This window comes from Cyprinus carpio, chromosome B21, assembly GCF_018340385.1.
Source record: "Cyprinus carpio isolate SPL01 chromosome B21, ASM1834038v1, whole genome shotgun sequence".
NCBI classification, from domain to species: domain Eukaryota; kingdom Metazoa; phylum Chordata; class Actinopteri; order Cypriniformes; family Cyprinidae; genus Cyprinus; species Cyprinus carpio.
Window position 1 is genome coordinate 3986456 of NC_056617.1, and position 21087 is coordinate 4007542.

A 21087-nucleotide genomic window follows, 5' to 3' on the forward strand; every position below is an offset into this window, starting at 1 on the left:
TTTGCTGGGCATTTTAGGTGGTTTCTGTGGTGTTGTGGGTGGTTACTAGGGTGTTGCTGCGATAATGTGGGAGGTTGCTGGGTGGTTGCTGGGCAATGTTTGGTGGTTTCTGAAGTGTTGTAGGAGGTTGCTAGGGCATTGCTACAGTAGAAAGTTTCAGATGTGTTGTGGGTATTTGCTAGTTGGTTGCTGGGACATTGTGGGAGGTTGCTAGGGCATAGCTAGGACGTTTCTGGGGTATTTTGGAAAGTTTCTAAGGCGTTGCTGGGGTGTTTGGGTGGTTTTGGCTGCTGGTATGACATTTTTATTAGGAGGTTGCTGGGAAGTTTCTAAGGTGTTGTGGAAAGTTGCTGGGTAGTTGTTAGGTGGTTGCTGGGATGGTCTGAGTGGTTGCTAGGCCACTGGTAGGATGTTACTTGAGTGTTGTGGGTAATAAAAGTTCTGAGTAGTTGCTGAAGTGTGAATTATGGAGTTTAATACTTATATTTATTCAGATCACTGACCCTGAGTATAATAGTATGAGTATGACAATAGTAATTCTTGACCAGCTGAATTGAATAGATAGACATATCAACGTACGTACAACTCATAAGGTCTTTGCACACTGAGTCTGAAATTTTCGTATGCATTTTTTTTTTCGTATTTTGTCATCCTTTCCAATGAAAATGCAAATGCGAAAATGCAGAAAATCAAACCTGATCCCAATGTTTTTATGACGGACGAAAGATTCGGAGGTAAATGTGATTGACACAAAGTGAAGTCGTATTTATTTTTAATGTGCGAAAATTTCAGGCGAGAATTTCGGACTCAGTGTGCAATGACCTAGTCTCACAGATGTTTCTTTGCCTTTTGTAAAGTTACTTTGAATGTTATTAAACTGCCATTGAGTTGAAAGATGAGATAATTGGTCCCAATTGCTGCTGTATCATTAAACGGCTGTTACCATTTGCCTGCCTCACATGTGTATCTGAGTTTTTAATTTATTTTTTATTACAGAATCCTTTGCACAAGAATCAGACCTTCACGGAACATTAGCAACCCTCCATCCAGTTATCTTTAAACAATTCCCCAGAGATCCTCCCAGGCAGACATATTTTATGGCACCTGCCAGTCAAAATGACAGGAAAGTATGTGAAAACTTGAGAAAGGAAGATTGGATGGAGGGAAAAGAAGGACGGAGTGAAGGATGTGGAACAAATGGAACCTCATAAAAGGTACCAATAAGAGTGAGCCAGGCCCGCCAATTATACGGCACCGCTCTGTGCTCCACCCCCCTCAGCATGGAGGTGTCTGTTAGACTCATAGCTCCGCCCAGCACAGCTGCTGTTAGTTGACAGACAGTCTGTTACCTCAACCCAACACACACACACACACACACATCATTAAAACCCCAAGACACATAGACCTCACTCTTTTCTTCTGTCCCTCACTCCTGCTCAATCACACAGACTTTCTCTATAAAACTCTCACATACAAGACACTGAAGCCAAAAGGCACAAAGGAATCTAAGATCAGCTCTCATAAGACTTCTCTCTCACACACTCCTTCTGTGGGGTGGCAGAAGGTTGAGATAAAGATGACCGGCACGATGCATCTCCTTGCGGCCGTTTCTCTAATCTTGACTTTCAGCTCAGCAAGCACAGAATCAACCGGTGAGTACACAAAGTTTCCTTAATAGGTTAAAATGTTTCTTTAATTCATGACTAGTTTAGCCGCCTGTGAGTATTTAAGTTTATTTGACAGTAGTTTTATTTACACTCTTGCACCTTTTCTCACCGTTTCTATGTCTGTCTCTTAAAATCTCACACTGAGCTGTATATCTCAGTCTAAAAGTGTCTGGTTTCTTCTGTAATGGCTGGTTTCTTTGTTTCTTACATTTTAAATTTTCTTTTCCTCTTTACTTTCATCTTCTCTCTTTCTCTGTATCCCACAATTTCTTGTCATCTCCTTTTTTTTGATTTCTCAATTTATCCGTCTCAACGATGTGGATGTGTTTATCCCACAGCATCAGGCTCCAATTTTGATTTTTGGTAATTGCCTTTGTGTATGAGAGAAAGAGTTAAAGTGTGTGTGTGTGTGTGTGTGTGTGTGTGTGTGTGTGTGTGTGTGTGAGGGAGAGAGAGTGTGAGAACGGTAGTTCATTCTGGGCTATAGAAGTCATAATGTCTTTTGCAGCAAGGATGAGATTGCATTATTTTATTGAATCTGAAAACCGGACACATAATACTTAAAAAAAAAAAAAAAACACACACTAAATACTTCCACCTACCAGACCATAAACATTCCCCCTTTTTAATGTCAATGTAATATTTACTTCAAGACATGTGACTGTTTGAACATTAAAATGACAAATAATACATAAAGTCAAATCACACATGTTGGCAATCACGGCCATCATGTAAATATTTCAGCACACCATCTGTGAAATGAAATTATGCTTTTGAGCAACAAACAGCTCTTTGAAATGAGCAAACTATACTCTTACTTCACAAGAAAGTAAAGATAAACAAGAAGCACAATAAAAGCCTTGGTTTTTATGGGAATATTGCTTAGTTGTATTGAAGTGCTGATTGCAAAGGCATGAAAATGAGTCAGACCATCTCTCTCGGTTAAAATATTGGGAAACACATCATCCTTGAGTCATTAAGTTTTTTTTCATACAACATTATGTTTGCCTGTTCAGCCAATGGCACGCTTCCATCGCCATAACAACCAACATCTGTATTTGACATCCGGCAGTGACACCGCAACGGCCGTCCGTTCACCTGGTTTCCATGTAATTTTCCAGTGAAAATTTTCAATGGATAAGATCCAGTTCGATCCCAGTTATACAAACTAAGACCAGTTGCTTCAGTTACAGGAGTTTCTGTTTATAAACTCAAAATATTAATCTGAAATTTAAGCTTTTTCTGCTTATTCTGGAAAGCAACAAGAAATGTTTATATTTTTGTCTAATGTTGCTCACCAAATTGTATGTCACTCATCAAGCACGTTAGATACGGTCTGGGTTTCAGCATTCAGACACACACTTAATATCCCATTCGCAGTGCCAAAACATTCCAAATTTGAATGCGTTTGAAAGCCATTAGACTTTCGGTTACCGTCAAGCTGTGTTATGCTTTAAAAAAACAACTAATTCTTGCCATGTGCAAACTTCAAAGAAGTACAAATCCCCAAACATTTATTTGGCCACATGCAACTGGCTAAATAAACAGGAACAGTATTTACAGTCTAACAGAAATGACATCAACCTGGGCATCACTCCCAGCATGTATTAGCCTGAGAAACAACTACATGTTTGTGAGCAGTATGCTTTGTGTTTGACTAACTGTTATAATCTTTAAATAATGTTTTCCTGCAGTGTATAACCTCTTAACGTCACCGGACTGCCTACCGGATCTACTACACGGAGGCTTGGCAGAGCAGGGAGTAACAGAACTCTTTATTCTCACAACGTTCCGTCTCCAGCCTCGAACTGGAAACACCATATTCAGCCTGTACAATCCGCAAGACAACAGCAAGTACTTTGAGTTTTCTGTGCTTGGGAAACTCAATAAAGGTGGGTAAACTTTGATTATACCATACTTTTGTTTTTTATTTTACATCATAATTTAGAAGTAATAGGCTATTTTCTGTCCCATTTTTAACCCCCTCATCAGAACGCTCTGTTTGAATAGGCATGGTGGATTGTAGACTCAGAAGTGGCACTAAATTAAAAATGAAGTTCATCAAATTCAGTTTGATGGTTTCTGTGTAGACCTGCGTTTGCCGCTCTTGTCTATCACCTACTGTGTGCGCGAATCAGTGGGCGTGGCTAAAAGGCAGCGATGTAGAAGCAGGCGTTGCTCTTCTTCTGCAGAGGCTTGTGTAGCCACACTATTACGTTATAAAGTGGCACATTCCACAAGTTGTTTTGGCAGATTGGCTTTAATGTAAACTGCTTTTAGACTAACAAGAACGTTTTGAGTTCTGAAAGCCATTACTGTGAACAAAGCTTTTTTTTAATATTTTTATATTTTCTGCTAAGATTGCCATGGTGCTAAGGTGGTTGCTTGGGGGGTGGGGCTTGGGGGGAGGTTAGTTGCTATGGGGTTGCTAGGGTGTTGTGAGAGGTTGCTAGGCAGTTGCTGGGAATTTTAGGTGGTTTCTGAGGTGTTGTGGGTGGTTGCTAGGGCATTGCTACAGTTGAAAGTTTCAGGAGTGTTGTGGGTAGTTGCTAGGGTGTTGTCGCGGCATTGTGGGAGGTTGCTAGTTGGTTGCTGGGACATTGTGGGAGGTTGCTAGGGGCATAGCTAGGAAGATTCTGGGGTATTTTGGAAAGTTTCTAGGGCGTTGCTGGGGTGTTTGGGTGGTTTTGGCTGTTGGTAGGACATTGTGGGAGGTTGCTGGGAAGTTTCTAAGGTGTTGTAGATAGTTGCTGGGTAGTTGTTGGGTGGTTGCTGGGGTGTTCTGAGTGGTTGCTAGGCCACTGCTAGGATGTTACGTTATAAAGTGGCAGATTGGCTTTAATATAAACTGCTTTTAGACTAATGAGAAAGTTTTGAGTTCTGAAACTTACAGAAAGTTTTTATAACACAATGGCCTTATATCTATCAAAAGATCAAGGGAATTATTATTTTTCAGTTCATTAAGAGTGACTGTAAGAGTTATGATTAAATATTTAATATGGGCTTTGATTGCTTTTGTCATTTACTGTAAAATTTGCAACCCACTTTGACCTAAAAACAAGTTTTAAGGTCTCAAAATGACAGAAATGTTCAGGTCATGGATAAAAACAGAAGTGCTTTTAGACAAAATATAGAAACTCACATTATCTATCGCTTTCTCTCTGTGTAGCTACTTTACGATACCTGCGCAGAGATGGTAGGATGAGTACTGTCACCTTCAACAACCTGAAACTGGCTGATGGTGAGAAGCATCGGCTGCTCTTCCATCTGAAGGGACTGGAGGTGGGCCAACCAGGGGGCTTCCCGCACAACCAGGGGGTCTTACCGGTGCCCGGGGTGGAGCTCCACCTGGACTGCAGGCTGGTGGAGACGCTGAGAGATTTACCAGCTGTGTTTAATGGCCTAAACAATCACCAGGGAGTGGAGCTCAAAACTATGCAGGGGAAAGCACAAGTATACAACATATTTAATAGCTATACACTCACATGCTGAGAGATATATTTGGAGGTATTCATTGCATGCACTAATACACTAACATAAACTCCCCATTGAGCTCTTTCTGTTCTGACTGGCAGGAGGGGTTGGAGGAGCTCAAACTGGCATATGGTGATTCAATGGAAAATGTTGCATCTCTGCAGGACTGCCACACTCATCAGAGCGACTCCGTACAGACTTTAGGTAATTTTTACATTTTCTGAAGAAAACATGAGTGGTGCATGTGCAAATCTGCCACCACGATGCCAGAGAGTTATTGGTGGTTGCCAGGGTGTTGCTAGGGTGTTCTGATTGGTTGCTAGGGGTTTGTTTACAAATAAAGCATTTTTTCAGTGGCATCAGCAAACGTTTTCCATCCAAGATGACAGTCAGAAAATCTGCTTAATTACTGAGTGCACCTTAAAGGAACAGATTCCAAAGGAAGAGATGAAGAAAGAGAGAAAATGTGATTAAAGTGTTTATCTGCTTAAATGATAAGATCAGCCTTTTTGTTGTTTATAAAGGGCTTAACACGAAACAGCTTACAAATCAGATGCTGGAGCTGACAAAGGTCATTAATGAGCTCAAAGATGTTCTTATTCAGCAGGTAAAGCCTTCATGACAATTACTCTTTTGTATAATGTTCTTAATTTCCACCATCCCTTATTTACAAAGATTTTCTTGTGTTTGCACGCATATTTACAGGTGAAGGAAACATCTTTCCTCAGAAACACCATCTCTGAGTGCCAGGCCTGTGGTAAGACATTATGATGAGCAAGACATGCGTGATATGCATGAGTTTGTTGATGCAGATATCCAGATAAGAACCCAAACAAGACATTTTTCAGTGTCCACAAATATCCAAGGCAATGTCTCAAACAAATACTCCAGTCATGACTTCAAAGTCACCAACGCTGAAGCAGATTTGAAGCAGGAGTGCAATCATAGAGTGTTCAATTACAGACGTATCATGAATCCTTCCAACCACACCATAAATGCTAAATACGACTGGTTAATTCTAGGGCTGGGCGGAACAGAGGTGGTGAAACCAAAGTGCACTCCTAGAGTGTGTTTCCGTGATGACATGTGTATAGAAACAGCTGAGGGGGTGGAGTGTGGTCCATGCCCTGATGGATACACTGGAGATGGATACAGCTGTGACGACGTTGATGAGGTACATATCTGTTCAAGGGGTCCTATCAAAACAAATGGCTTTTCCTTGATCTCCTGGCATAGCCAGAGAAAGAATGAATGATCAAAATGTTGCTAATAAAATTTTGTAATGATGCAAGTTTGAGTAATGCATGGGATTGAAAATGTTTTTCAAGCTGATCTTCTGAAATAAAACATGTACTAGGAAACAAGATGCTACCTGCAGTTCCTTATTTTGATAGGACAGTATAGACTGTAAACAAAGGGAGAGAAAAGGACCATGAGCCCGAATTCAAGCTCAGGGTTGAATCAATGTCATTCTATTGCAGTGCCAGTTTAATCCCTGCTTTCCTGGCGTGAGGTGTGTGAACATGGCTCCAGGTTTCCGCTGTGAGGCATGTCCTCTTGGATTCACTGGCAAACCACTGGAGGGTGTTGGTGTGGCTTATGCACAAACACACAAGCAGGTACGTCACTGATGACTTGGGGCCCTTTTGCATGATTTGTGTCAGAGTTTCCCAATGCATTAAACTTTATGCAAAGCGAAGCATCAAGCTGCAGCATTATCCCCAGCACCACTGTGGGCAGGTCATATGTTGTAAAGCAAAGTTTAGGCAGTTCAAAAAATTACCACTGAAATTCTGATGCACAGCCAATGATTAAAAGACAGAACGGTCATTTATTTCCTAACTCCTATATTTTCTTTAGGTGTGTGATGATATTGATGAGTGTAAAGGACCAGATAATGGAGGATGCACCCCTAACTCCATCTGTGTGAATTCTGTGGTGAGAACTGATTTGTTCACAATGCATCTCTATGATGCGATGTGCCATTACGTGTCACTCAGAAATGCAAAGCAAAAGAATAGTGTCTCAAAATGTGTGTTATCTTGTGTAGGGATCATATCAATGTGGCCGATGTAAGACTGGATTTACAGGTGACCAGATCAGAGGTTGTAAGCCAGAGAAAAGCTGCGGAAACCGCCTACAGAACCCTTGCGACCCCAATGCGCAGTGCATAGAGGAAAAAGATGGCACCATCACATGCCAGGTACCATTTCGGGGCACACACATATGTATGAAAAAGGCATTATGCTCAAGGGCAAATGCTAAGCGTGTGTTTGTGTACTAGTGTGGCATTGGATGGGCTGGAAACGGTTATCTCTGCGGTAAAGACACTGACATCGACGGGTACCCTGATGAGAAGCTGCGCTGCCGAGACCCAACCTGCAGAAAGGTAACTATGCCAACAATGCAATCGATATTGACTTGCTTAGGGCTCCGGTGACATCAGTTGCCTGCCTCCGGTAGAGCTGATTCAGATTGTTTCCTCAATACCAGGATAACTGTGTTACCGTTCCAAACTCGGGACAAGAGGACGCAGATGGCGACGGGAAAGGCGATGCATGTGACCCAGATGCAGATGGAGATGGAATACCGAATGAGCAGGTAAATGCACACATTTGTGTCATCGTTGTTTATATGTAATGCAGAATCTCAGACTTATTTCTTTAAAAATCTCTTAAATCTTCTGTTTCTATCTCTGATTATGAAGTAAACATTTTTCCTCTATATATGTATGGATTTTAGGATAACTGCTGGCTCACGCCAAATATAAATCAACTGAACAGTGATAAGGACAGCCATGGCAATGCATGTGACAACTGTATCCGAGTGGATAACCCAGACCAGAGAGACACAGATTCTGATGGCCTTGGAGATGCATGCGATGACGACATGGATGGAGATGGTAAAATCTAAAGTCTTGAATGTCTGGTTCGAACAAAAGATTTGTCTTTATGGTACTGTGTCATTCCCATTTTTGGTGTCTCCTTTTATTGATTGTTAGGGTTGAAAAACTTCCTGGATAACTGCCCGCGAGTGAAAAATCGTGACCAGCTGGATCGTGATGGGGATGGGGTGGGAGATGCATGTGATAGCTGTCCTGACATCCAAAATCCAAATCAAGTACATGATTGGCAGACAACTCTATAGTCCTCAAATGCTGTACTTTTGTACTATAATAAATATTTACATTCACTCCTCTTCTTCCCAGTCTGACATAGACAATGATCTTGTCGGAGATTCTTGCGACACAAATCAAGATAGGTATGAAATGGTCCATCACTTGTGCAATAGAGATACAGCTAACTTGTTTCTTTTGTTTTGCAACAAATGATTTTGAATTATCAGACAATACTGTCAAATTTCTGTTGAAATTTCTCCAAGCACTCCTATGATATCATTTCTTGTATCCTTCAGCGATGGTGATGGTCACCAAGATAGCAAAGACAACTGCCCGCTGGTAATTAACAGCTCCCAGCTGGACACAGATAAAGACGGACTGGGAGATGAATGTGACGATGATGATGATAATGACGGTATTCCCGACACACTGCCTCCTGGACCAGATAACTGCCGGTTGGTGCCCAACCCTGAGCAAATTGATGACAACAGTGAGTACACCATTAATCCTGAAATAGACACAGTATGCACTGTATGTTATTCTGTGACCATCTGCTGACCCTGTTTTTCTTCATTGGAACAATACACGGAAAGTAGAACGTCAGTAGAATGAAAACAGAAATGAACATTGATTGTCAAACTCCATTTAAATAGCTGACATATGTCTTCCAAATCTTCTAAAGCCATATGATACCTTTGTGTAAGAAACGGAAATATCCCATTATTCTCAGAAAATCTTGTATTTTTCATTACAGGAATAATTTTTCAATCATCCCTCACTCACCTGTTCATTTCTCCACAGATGATGGAGTGGGCGACATATGCGAATCAGACTTTGACCAAGACAAGGTGATCGACAGGATCGATAACTGCCCAGAAAATGCAGAGATCACACTGACAGACTTCAGAGCCTATCAGACGGTTGTACTGGACCCAGAGGGTGATGCTCAGATTGACCCCAACTGGGTGGTTCTTAATCAGGTGACAGATCAGCAAAAGATACATAGAATTTAGTACGTCTCTACAGAAAACTGTGTTTGAGACATGCAATGCTGACAAATTCTTTGCCTTGCTTAAAAGGGAATGGAGATTGTCCAGACTATGAATAGTGACCCTGGCCTTGCTGTTGGTGAGTGGATGCATGCTTGTCCATCATTGTTAATGATGAATTAAATTATTTCTATGGATGATGCAATTCCCCTCTCCGATGACCAGGTTACACTGCATTCAGCGGTGTTGATTTTGAGGGAACCTTCCATGTGAATACGGTAACTGATGACGACTATGCCGGCTTCATCTTTGGCTACCAAGACTCTTCCAGTTTCTATGTGGTGATGTGGAAGCAAACGGAGCAGACATACTGGCAGGCCACACCCTTCAGAGCTGTAGCTGAACCTGGCATTCAGCTGAAGGTTGATAAGCTGAATTTTGTGAAAAAAAGGCTTGTGAGAAAGTCTTGCAGAGAATTAAGATAAATCTATCTTTGTCTCTTGCTCTTAGGCAGTGAAGTCCAACACTGGTCCAGGAGAGCATTTGAGAAACTCTCTCTGGCACACAGGGGACACTAATGATCAGGTGCGTCTCCTGTGGAAGGATCCAAGAAATGTTGGCTGGAAAGACAGGGTATCATACCGCTGGTATCTGCAGCACCGCCCACAAGTTGGATACATCAGGTGAGCCAATCAAATCTCAGGTTACTTTAAGTTTGAAGCCAAGGAAGCTGTTACTTGAGAAAGAAGATTGTGTTAAAAATAAAAATGATTCAGTACAGACTACTGTGTGTGTATTTAGGGTTCGTTTCTATGAGGGATCAGAGCTGGTGGCAGATTCTGGGGTGACAATTGATACCACAATGAGAGGAGGAAGACTGGGGGTGTTCTGCTTCTCTCAAGAGAACATCATCTGGTCAAACTTGAAGTATCGCTGCAATGGTGAGAACACAAACATAAACATTTATAATGATACAAAATATTTGTTTCATATACATAAATCTCTTTTCCAGACACCATTCCAGAGGACTTCCAGGAGTTCAGTACACTACATGGCATGGAGCCCCTGTAAATAATTCCCATAATGCTATGTTTATACCAGCACACCATTACACACAGTCTTATGTGTGTCTCTGAACGTGTGAAACACATTTGTACACAATGTGTGTGTAGAATTGGGATACGTGTATACACAATGTGTATGCCATCTACTTTTTTTTTGTTTTTTTTTTTACTTTGTTTACTCTGGTCAAAAAAACTTCAGCAATTTAGCTACATCATATAACATTTAGATAAGAGATGGACAGTAATTCCTTTTATCAGTCAGTTAGAAGTTACAGTTATTAGCTACCCGCCTAGAATACAGGTAGATTTGCATCAAGTCATTGTAAAGAGAACATTTACAAGAAAGAATGGCACATACAGTATTACAATAAAAGATAAGAAAACCTAAACTTGGAGTCTATCATTCCTGTTTCACACTAATAAACAAATTATTTCAAGACATGTGACAACATTTTACGTCAGTCTGTCCTATGTATGACTGTACTTCCATCTGACTAAGATTTGTATGTTCTGTGGCTCAGGAACAATAGCCCTATTTCAAAATAACCAGCTTCTCTCCTAATGTAGCATCCCAAATGAAATTAAACCTTATTAATGATCTGAAATTGGGAGACTTGATTCACCATAGACAAAAAAATAATAAATAAATAAATATTGGTGTATTTAAAGTCTACATCTCTCAACTTCCCTTTAGTTTAGCCATATTTTATCAGAACAGTAATGCATTCTGATATTATGGTACTGTATATTTGAAAGATACACGTGATGCTACCTTAGAATTTGGCTAAAAAGTATCTTAATTAGGCCGGCTACCCTTTGGAACATGAGGAATGAGCTTATGATGCCTAAAATGATGTTTTGGCATGCAGTTCAGTAGGGTTTGGGCCGGGGCTCATGTCTGATGGGCATGTAAGTTAGTTTGTTCACATGAGAGGCTGTTTGCTCTGCAGCATTACTGCCAGAGTTAGTTAACAGCAAGAGTCAAGAGTCTCCCCTGCTGTTTTTGCTCTTAGCTCATGCTAACCTCAGCACTTCTTGCCTCTGTTCACATTCCTCCTGTGTGTGGAAGCTGTTTTATTAGTGTTTAATTGGGGGGGGGGGGGGCTTTTAAATGTACCACGACAGTTTTTGCACAACATGGTCAGCAGATGGCAGTATGTCCATAACATTCACTGACTATTGCTGCGAGCTATTATTAGAACAGTCAGTTCTCCTTACCTTGTGTGTTCTCTCTTCTCCGCCTTACCTTATGTCTCTGTTTTATCTCCTGAATATTAATGTTTTTTAGACGATCAAAAATCTTAATCGAATTCATTAACAAAGCATTCGATTATGAAAACAGTTACACAACCAAATGAGTCTGACTTGAGAGATGAAGTGAGAGGTGCTGTCAAATGCCACTTTACTCATTATGAATCACCCCCCATAACCTTTACTGAGAGAGAAAGAGTGAGCACAGAGGGAGAAGTTGGTGTAGGAAGAGCAGAACCTGTGAATATCACTCCCCTGCAACACACAGCTTATCCTACAACACATACACATATGATAAAATGGGGGAAAGGTTAGAAAGACTATGTGTAGGATGGTAAATATTATTCAAAAACCCTATGATTTATTTTACCATTTCACTAGTAGTATCATAGGCTGACTGTAACTAAGTTAACACATAATTGTATAAGTGTATATGTCTATCTGTCAATTTTATAATAATGTATTTCCATAGCTGTGTGTCCAGAAATATGGTATTTTTCAAATACGCCATTTTCAAATACGATGGATTTTTATCTGGTTACTGGTTTTACAAGTGTTCATACTAGGGTTATGTTTATTCCCCGCAAACATAAATAATACTTCAAATTTTTGTGTTTTTTTTAAAAGAGATGTGCTATTTCGTTATCAGGTGTATCATTTCCAACTACAGTATCATAAAAACAGGTAAAAATACCACAGACAAGACCAAAACATCATGAAAACTGGGGGGATGGGGATTTGAGACAATAGACAACCCAACATCCGCCCAGCAACATGCCACAAACAGCCACATTTTCTATAGAAATTTGTAAAATAGGCTAACTATTTCTTAAGCTACTTTTTAGTTATTAGTATTATTCGGAGGGTCGCTGAAGACCGCTTTATCAGTTAAAACAGAGGAAACGATTAACTCACTGGGCATCCCTCAATCGCTCGGACATTGTTTGATAGATGGTTTCTAATTTAGGAGCCCTTTAGTCGACGCTAATAACGGTCACTCAAAATGAGCGCGAAAGGCACAATGAGGGCGCGAAAATTACGCGGCACAGTTGGGCATCCGCTGGTCACGAGCCGAGAGTTATTATTAAAAGCACGAGATCACGACTTCTTTCGCGCCCCTGCTGAGCTTTACTCCGCAGTAGCACAATGTTCCCAGAATGTCCTCGACACTGCGCTAGCACAATGTTCCCTCGGCTTCCTCACAAACACTTTCAAGGCGAGACACTCACACACCTGATCTCACATTCATCTCTCCAGACACAACGGAAATGTCCGGCCGGTCGATAATGACAGACTGCGAGGTGTCTTTCACACCACCCGGCTCGGTTTTCCTGCGCTCCCTCTCTCTATTTTTCTAAAATGGACGAAATCTGGCTTAGAGATTCTCTGACGTTTCTGACAGGGACATATACACCAAATTTGTCCAATTTTCCGGTACCAGCGGGAATCCTGAAGCATCTTTAGTCTGTGATTGGCTCAACGCGTAACGTCTGAGGAAATATGGCCATTTATGTACTGAGGAGCGCGCGCCAATTCTGCACGTACATTGCGTAATGCGACATTCCCCAAGGCTACGCTTTAATGCATTGGCGGTCAGTTAACGTCTAGGACAGGTCTGTGAATGCGCAAAGACGTTTTATTCCCGTGGAGATGGAAACGTTGAACTGTCACCGTGACGAGCATAAAGAAATATTGGTACACAAGCCACCAGACTTGACAATCACATGTCAATTGCCTGTAATTGCATGTGTGGGTACTGGCTGTATTTTTTCATCTGTTTTAATTACACTGACACAAAGGGACATTAGCCTAAAGTGTGTGCCTGTGTGTAGCTAAATTCTAATAAGACTTTATTGCTTGCTCAAAGCAGCATCAGACATGATTTGACATTTAATAATAAAACTGACATTAAGCATAGATCTTTCCACATGTGGCCAAGGTTTTCAACCAGGCGTCAATGGACAATACACACTATAGTCAACATTTGAACTGGATCAAAACCTTTCATCAAAGTTGTCCTGAAACCAAAATGCATTCGTGTCTTAGGACTTTGATTAAATTTTTTGATCCACTTCAGATGTTTAGCCCAGACTTAGAAATTAAAGGGCAACCCAATCACCATTGATCGTTTCTAACTTTCCAAATAATAATCCATTTAGAATTATAATTTTAAAAGTGCTAATTTTAAAGTAATTTTATTTATTTAGTTAGTTGAACGCTCTTTACCTCAAATGGCAATTATTGTTTGAGTTTCTTAGTAGTTCTGTCAATGTGTCTCTTCCAAGTAGGCTGATGAATAAATAAATAAATAAGTTATGCACGACTCGGGCATAAGTGCCTTTTGAAAAAAATAAAATAAATAATAATAATAAAAAATAATATATACATACATGCATACACACACACACACACAATATATATATATATATATATATATATATATATATATATATATATATATATATATATATATATATATATATATATATATATATGCATATTTCCCTGTGTTCATCTGCTATCATTTTCGCCTTTTATATGCATGTTTTTCGCGCTAATTTACTACCATTCTTTGCGAAAATCCATCGTCAATGTCATTGACAACTTTCAATCCAAAAATCTGGCCGACAAGCCAAAAGAACAGTCTGTAACGGGAGACCAATTTAGGATGGATGGAGGGAGGGAGGGATGAGACTCATTGTGAATTCCGGAAACGCTCCTCCACATGGAGAGGTGGGCTGCCACATCCGCGTGATGCTCATCTCGTTCCGCAGCGGCATCGAGCGTGGATTGGTGGGCACGCGGTATTCCCTCTCGTGTACGTGAAGAATAGGCGTGCTCGGGGAAGCTCGGTCACGACGCGTGGGCGCCGTGTGTAGAGCGCTGGTATAAAAGCTCGAGTAGAGCGGCGGGAGATGCAGCAGACAGCAGCTCAAGCAGCTCAAGCGCGCGGCTCACACTCACCGGCAGCAGCAGCAGCAGCATCAGCAGCATCAGCATCATGGTTCTCATCTGGACTCAGTTCGGCGTCAAACACAAGAATGTCAAGTGCAAAGTGCGAGTGATCCACGGAGAGGAGGGATGGACCTCAGAGGTGAGATGCTGCACATTTTAAATTACATGCTAAAATATATATGCATCTATATTCTCCACTACATAATATACACTCACAGACTTTGAGTGTTTATTACATATTGGACAATATAGAGGTATATATTAAATCCATATATATTCTCCAATGTATAAATCTTTATATATAAATTATATAGTGGGGAAAAAGAGGTATATATAGATTTCTAAATTGTTATATATGTCTCTTTATATTTTCCCAAATAATTGAGGTTTGTTATATTATGGAGAATATAGAGATCTGTACAACTCTATATTCCCCACTAAATAAAATGCATATGGATTTATATATTGGAGAACATATGATTTTTATATATACCTCTATATTCCTCACTATATAATAAATACAAAGTTTTGGAGTTTGTTATATAGTGCAGAATATGGACTTATATATAAATGTATACATTTTTATACATGCCCTTTTTATACAAGACTTTGAGTGTATATTATAATAGAGAATTTGGAGGCATATATATATATATATATATATATATATATATATATATACCCCACTCACAAACTTTACAGAGTGGAAAATATATAGAAACTATTTATTTATTCAGTATTTTAGTGAAAATATAATATATTTGTTATACAAGTTATATATGCCTATACTTTATACTTTTATTATTCAAATTTTGGATTGAGTGGAATATATGCATGTATGTATTCAAATGACTAAATGAAAAATTGGTCACTAAAAATAGTACTATTATGGGGACTCCCTTTAAGTCTATGGTGCTTGCATCCCCACCTTAACCAAGAAACTTCATCTTTTTATTTGGGATCACCTTGTGTAGGTGAACCAAGGAGAACTAGAAATGATCATATTCTAAACTCCTGCCATCTGTGTGTGTGTAGGAGGTGCGTGAAGAACCCGAGGTGTCTAGCCCCCCGTCCTCACCAGAGTGTGTTGATTACTACTCTGTGCTCGGTGTGTCAAGTGACTCTAATGAGGAGGAGATCAGACGGGCGTACAAGCGTCTGGCGCTCCGTTACCACCCAGACAAGAACCAAGACGCAGATGCAGAGGACAAATTTAAACAGATTGCTCAAGCCTATGATGTTCTGACGGACCCAGAGAAACGCAGTGTCTATGATCAACAAGGTGAGATTAAAGTGCAACCACAAATATATAATATTCAAAAATGCAAGATATATCACCATTTCAAGTGTCCCACAAATGCTCATTTCAAATGCACACTGAGTTCAATGGGTTCTCACAACCCCAGCTGAACTGATTCACACACTCGCAGTTCTGGGTGAAAATATCTGCAAACATGATCAATTATTTATCCATACTTTACCCAGCGAATGAACCCTTTTAGCTTTTGCAAACCCGAAAACATGCACACTAATAAAATCTCTTTAATATTCGGATTGACCAAAGGGGGTGTGGCTCCAGCTGGGAACAAAAGTGACCCCTCCAACAGCTCCTCGAAAGCTGATGCCCACTCCTGGCACGTGTTCTTCAACTTCGAACTCGACTCCGACGACGACCTGTTTAACCCCTTCCTGCGAAACCCCCTGCCCCACCTCAGCCGGCATCATGGAAACAGGGGCGGGCCCAAGCCATCGGGCGTGGCCGAAGTTCATGAGCTCCTCGTATCACTGGAGGACATTTTGATGGGCGTGACAAAGCGTGTGAAAGTGACACGCCTCCGGCAGACGGACAAACACACGTTGAGACCGGAAGAGAGCGTGTTCGACGTGGAGGTGAAGAAGGGGTGGAAGGAGGGCACTAGGATCACCTTCCCCAAGGAAGGCCATCAGATGCTTGGCCACGCCCCTAACGACCTGGCCTTCGTTATCAAGGAGAAGAAACACGCCCATTTCAGACGAGACGGCTCGCATATTGTGTACACCACCACCATCACGCTGCGAGAGGTGAGATGTGTTCATGTGTATGTGTGCATGGCAGTACGAAATGTTCCCTCGCAGTTGCCCGTACTCAATAAGCCTCTGCAGAGAGCTGCATCTAAATTTAGCATCTCTCCCCCGCAGCCTCAGCGCACACACTCTCACACACTCCTCCTCCCATCTCGCACACCACCTCCTCAGCTCTCAGCATCGTCTCACATACATTCTGTCATTCACTCCTCTCCAGCAGTGGATCTTATTTTGCCTATACGCCCTCATGCATCTATTTTCTATGAATAGACCCATAATAATATCTAGAGAGAAGGATGACAAATATAATGGTGATATATACATAAGACAGTAAACTATGATTTCCAATCAGCACTTAGTTTACACCAAATTTACTCAAAAACAACAGAAGTGATTAATCATTTTGGACAGATTTTGGCAAGTGACACTGTTGGGTAAAGCTTCTCCTTAGTAGCCAAGGGTTCATTGATCGTTTGATACCAGCAATCTTAAAATGGCCAGTCATTGGTCCATTAATTAGCCTGGCTGAAATATCAGAAAAAAATCAGTCCATATTTGGCCATTTTAAGATTATCGGCACTGTGTCTAATTGGTCGATATATTGTTAATATATTCATAAGACAGCAAATTTCAATTAAATTAAACACTTATTTTATACAATACTAAGAAAACAACTGAAATGGTTAATATTCAGTTGACAAACTTCTGTTAACTAGCCAAGCACAGATCAAGCATTTGATACAAGTAATCTCAAAATGGCCAATTATTAGATGATTAATTGGCCTATTTTGCCATTTTGAGATTATTGGCACGGTTTACTGTGCCTGATTGGTAGATAATCTTAAACTGACTAATTATTGATTGATTAATTGGCCTAGCTGAAATATCAGGAAATATTCAGTCCATAAATGGCCGTTTTAAGATTATCGGTATTGATAACTTTGCCCGATTGGCCAATATATTGCAGAAATATTCATAAGACAGCAAGATAGAATTAATTATTTAATGCACTATTTAATCAAAAATATCACAAATTAATTGGCCGATTAACAAAAGGGATCATTAAATCGCCCATCCTGTTCTCTAGACACCAGATTTGGCATCGGCTCTTAAAAACAACTCTTCATTCTTTTATTCTTTCCAGCTCATTTCCGCCCTCATTCGCTCTCTCCCTCTCTCGTTTTCCACATCCACTTCATCTTTCTCTTCCCACGCTTACCCTCCCGTCCCCCGCAGACTGGAGCATCATTGAGAAATGAGAGCGATTAGTGGCTCTTTTCTGCCGTTGCATAACTATAATGTTCAATCTGTCTGGCCTATATTCCGCCTGCGTTCATACTCGCATTATATAAAAGCATCATAAATGGATTAGACCTCATAACATATGCCAGAGGGGCATTATCGCTCTTATGCTGCCAAAAAACTGCAGCTTGTGATATAACAGATTGTATCTCAAGACAAAGAGAGCTGCCGAGGATCGATACAGACCTTTATAGCTCTACAAATCAAAGATGATCCTGTGACACAATGTTTTAACAGTTTTCTTTCTTTGTGTTTTCTCCAGGCTCTATGTGGGTGTACAGTTAACGTCCCTACACTTGATGGACAGATGAAGCCCCTCCCAAGCAGTGATGTCATCAAGCCAGGCTCAATGAGACGGCTTATAGGGGAGGGGCTTCCCCGAGCGAAGAATCCCGCCCAGCGTGGAGACCTTCTGGTCGAATTTCAAGTCATTTTCCCTGATCGCATTCCCCCGAGCAGCAAAGAAATCATCAAACACAGCTTGGGACAGTGTTAACTAAAGAAAACACACACTCATTTTGGTGATGGACTTAACGTCAGCTGTTTGTCTCTGTGAGGCACACGCACTCAAGTGTGAGACGAGATGCTCACACAGACATATTACATATAGGTATGTAATACCTGTGTTAAGTGTGATTCGTACAGAGATGAAGTGTTTGAGGAAACACACGAACAGCTCACGCACTAAACACACACCTGCACTGATGGTGCTACTCTGAAGTGTTAGCATACTTCTTTAACCATGACGACCTTGTACTCACGTACAGAACTGTCAGTGATTTAGTCTCTATGAGAGATCCCTGTGTCATGTTCCAATGAATTATTTGTAAAGATTATATAGAGAAAATGTGAATTTCAGATATGACCTGGCATGTATGATGAACGCATGTTTTGTAAGCAGAAATAAAGTTTTATTAATGAAATAACTGGATTTTTGTGTTGCTGTCTTTAATGTGTTAAGCACTCAAGAATGAAGAATGATGCATGAATTTAATTCATGAATGATGAATGCATTAAATTACATACGAGAGGGAGAAAGGTGTTTAGTGTTTAAAGTCAATTTTAAACTTTACAGATTTACACACACACACACACATATATATATATATATATAAAACATTGCATTTAATATTGCATTTTTAAAACATAAGTTTAAGAAAACTTGTAATACAACATTTAATGTCTTAATGCATTACATTATTTACCCTAGTAACGTGGTGTCCTGCCTCAAAAATAACTTTCAAAGAGATCAAAGATTAATAAAATATCTTTATGTATTAATCATCTGTGATATTCATATGCCACACCAGAAAGGGTGGCATTTTTGCTCTGTGGATTTGAATACTAATAAACACAAAAGCTATATGAGGCCATGGTGTGGTTGATTAAAACTAGCTACCATAAAGTTTTAGCCTTTAAATATTTAATCTGTATGCTTTTAATAGTTTCAAAGCCTGCTGTATATTCCCTACTGCTTTCTGAAGATGAAAATAGTAACTTTACTTGTATAGCACAAAGTGCTTCACAGGAAAACTAATCAAGAATACATCCAAGAGTTGTTCATATACAAAAAAGACTAAAAATATGCTGGAAATGCCCCATGCATTGCACAAAATGTGGTCTACAGAGAAATGGAAGGACTTGTGCACAGGCCAAACAACACTGAAACCAAGCCAGACTCCATTACAAAAACATCAATACCTGACTTCAGTGATGTTTGTGTCTGAGCAAGAGCAAATCCCGGCATCCATGTTCCAGCATCCATTAGAAAACCTTCCCAGAAATCTGCAAAGCAGCAAAGAGAGAAAAAAAAAGTCCATATTAAGCAAATGATCTTGAATTTAAGGGAATAGTTCACCCAAACATTTCAAATTTGATGAAAATATACTCACCCTCAGGCCATCAAACATGTAGATAAGTTTGCTTCTTCATGGGATCAGATTTGGAGAAATGTAGCATTGCATTACTTGCTCACCAATGGATCCTCTGCAGTGAATGGGTACCGTCAGAATGAGAGTCTAAACAGCTGATAAAAACATCACAATAATCCACAAGTAATCCACACCACTCCAGTCCATCAATTACTGTCTTGTGAAGCTGAAAAGCAAAGCAAAGCAAAGAAAAGAAAGTAAAAGAAAAAAGAAAAGGCATGATTTATATAATTTTTTTTCTCAAATATATCTTCCAGTTTGTGTACAAGTGACCTTCCCAGGAAGGACTTCCACAGTTGAAATACAGTCAGAAAATGTGCAAAAAATTATACCTTTAGTGGTACAATATACCCCTAAAAGATGTTTATTAGTACCTTAAAGTGGTAATATGGATCCTTTTTGTAAAGCTGTGAACCTTTTTATGTAAATAAGGTACAAAGATGACAAATTATATGAGGGTCCTGCTTCAAGCTGTTTTTCCCCTGATGGTACAATTTGTTTTTCTAAGAGTGTACTGTATATTTGATAGGAATTATCTGGCAATGATTCTGTCAAGCTCAACAGACTGGTATTCACAGGAAATGTGCAAATATATGAACTGTCTGATCAAGAAGAACATTGTTTCATGTCAGTCATAGCCATGTTTGTGGGGCATGAATCATACTCACAGTTTAAAATGACACTCACACTTACTCAGGGTCACAATTGCTGTTTTTAGCAGGGTGTGATCCTAGATACTTCTTAGAAAAACGAAAAAAGCCAATTCTATATATAAAGTGTGATGTTTGCTCACCACTGCATCTATTTCACTTGGGAAATCCACTGCTATGCAGTTGTAGTTTTTTAATTAGCTACATATATGCAGAAAACATTATTGTAATTTTTCCTTTTTCTAACATCAAATGAGGCCATTCATGACATTTCACAACACATACAGCAACTCGTGGTTCCAGCATAAGTGGTATATTCCCTGTGGAAGCATTACTCATGTCTAAATTGTTTCAGACAAAGCCGCCCACAAAATAAATGGACGCAATTATAAGTACTTAAGGGACCATCTAAATGGCCTCAAGCCTACAGGAATCAAGGTTAGGTTAGCATATTAAATATGTCTTTGATGGCTTTAAAGTAAAATGATGTGCAGGGTTTGTGATTGCATTTACATGAACAACAAATGAAAAAGACTCATGAAGCTACAATGTTAAACTAGACTATACTGCCCTCTCTCGGCCTTACTAATGAATTGCATGGTGAGAAGAATCCCCTTAAGAG

The 21087-nt window shown here is 40.0% G+C and overlaps 2 protein-coding genes across 3 annotated transcripts; both read left to right on the forward strand.

Moving 5' to 3' along the window:
• Positions 1-1344: 1344 nt before the first annotated feature.
• LOC109045955 (thrombospondin-4-B) lies at positions 1345-10701 on the forward strand. The gene is made up of 22 exons (XM_042747706.1): positions 1345-1652; positions 3362-3559; positions 4837-5120; positions 5243-5345; positions 5666-5748; positions 5847-5898; positions 6164-6315; positions 6623-6760; positions 7002-7079; positions 7192-7344; positions 7426-7530; positions 7635-7742; positions 7884-8043; positions 8143-8261; positions 8350-8402; positions 8556-8749; positions 9061-9239; positions 9339-9387; positions 9474-9670; positions 9759-9931; positions 10050-10189; positions 10261-10701. The coding sequence occupies exons 1-22, from the start codon at positions 1577-1579 to the stop codon at positions 10317-10319; spliced, it is 2853 nt and encodes a 950-aa protein (XP_042603640.1). The 5' UTR covers positions 1345-1576; the 3' UTR covers positions 10320-10701.
• Positions 10702-14466: 3765 nt separating this feature from the next.
• zgc:122979 (uncharacterized protein LOC641576 homolog) lies at positions 14467-18815 on the forward strand. Of its 2 annotated transcripts, none has more exons than XM_042748121.1 (4): positions 14467-14657; positions 15554-15802; positions 16073-16579; positions 18147-18815. In XM_042748121.1, exons 1-4 carry the CDS (start codon positions 14565-14567, stop codon positions 18378-18380), a joined length of 1083 nt encoding a protein of 360 aa, XP_042604055.1. In that variant the 5' UTR covers positions 14467-14564; the 3' UTR covers positions 18381-18815. The 2 variants fall into 2 exon arrangements, with proteins under 2 accessions (XP_042604055.1, XP_042604056.1); XM_042748122.1 differs by having other exon boundaries at positions 15554-15799; positions 16070-16579.
• The last annotated feature ends 2272 nt before the right edge of the window (positions 18816-21087 follow it).

Excerpts from the sequence above, each read along its gene's own strand:
- LOC109045955 (XM_042747706.1), top strand. The coding sequence starts at position 1,577 with ATGACCGGCACGATGCATCTCCTTGCGGCCGTTTCTCTAATCTTGACT. Across the intron at positions 7,743-7,883 it reads ATGGAATACCGAATGAGCAG|GATAACTGCTGGCTCACGCC; the intron begins GTAAATGCACAC and ends TATGGATTTTAG. Across the intron at positions 9,388-9,473 it reads TGACCCTGGCCTTGCTGTTG|GTTACACTGCATTCAGCGGT; the intron begins GTGAGTGGATGC and ends TCCGATGACCAG.
- zgc:122979 (XM_042748121.1), top strand. The coding sequence starts at position 14,565 with ATGGTTCTCATCTGGACTCAGTTCGGCGTCAAACACAAGAATGTCAAG. Across the intron at positions 14,658-15,553 it reads AGGAGGGATGGACCTCAGAG|GAGGTGCGTGAAGAACCCGA; the intron begins GTGAGATGCTGC and ends GTGTGTGTGTAG. Across the intron at positions 16,580-18,146 it reads CCACCATCACGCTGCGAGAG|GCTCTATGTGGGTGTACAGT; the intron begins GTGAGATGTGTT and ends TGTTTTCTCCAG.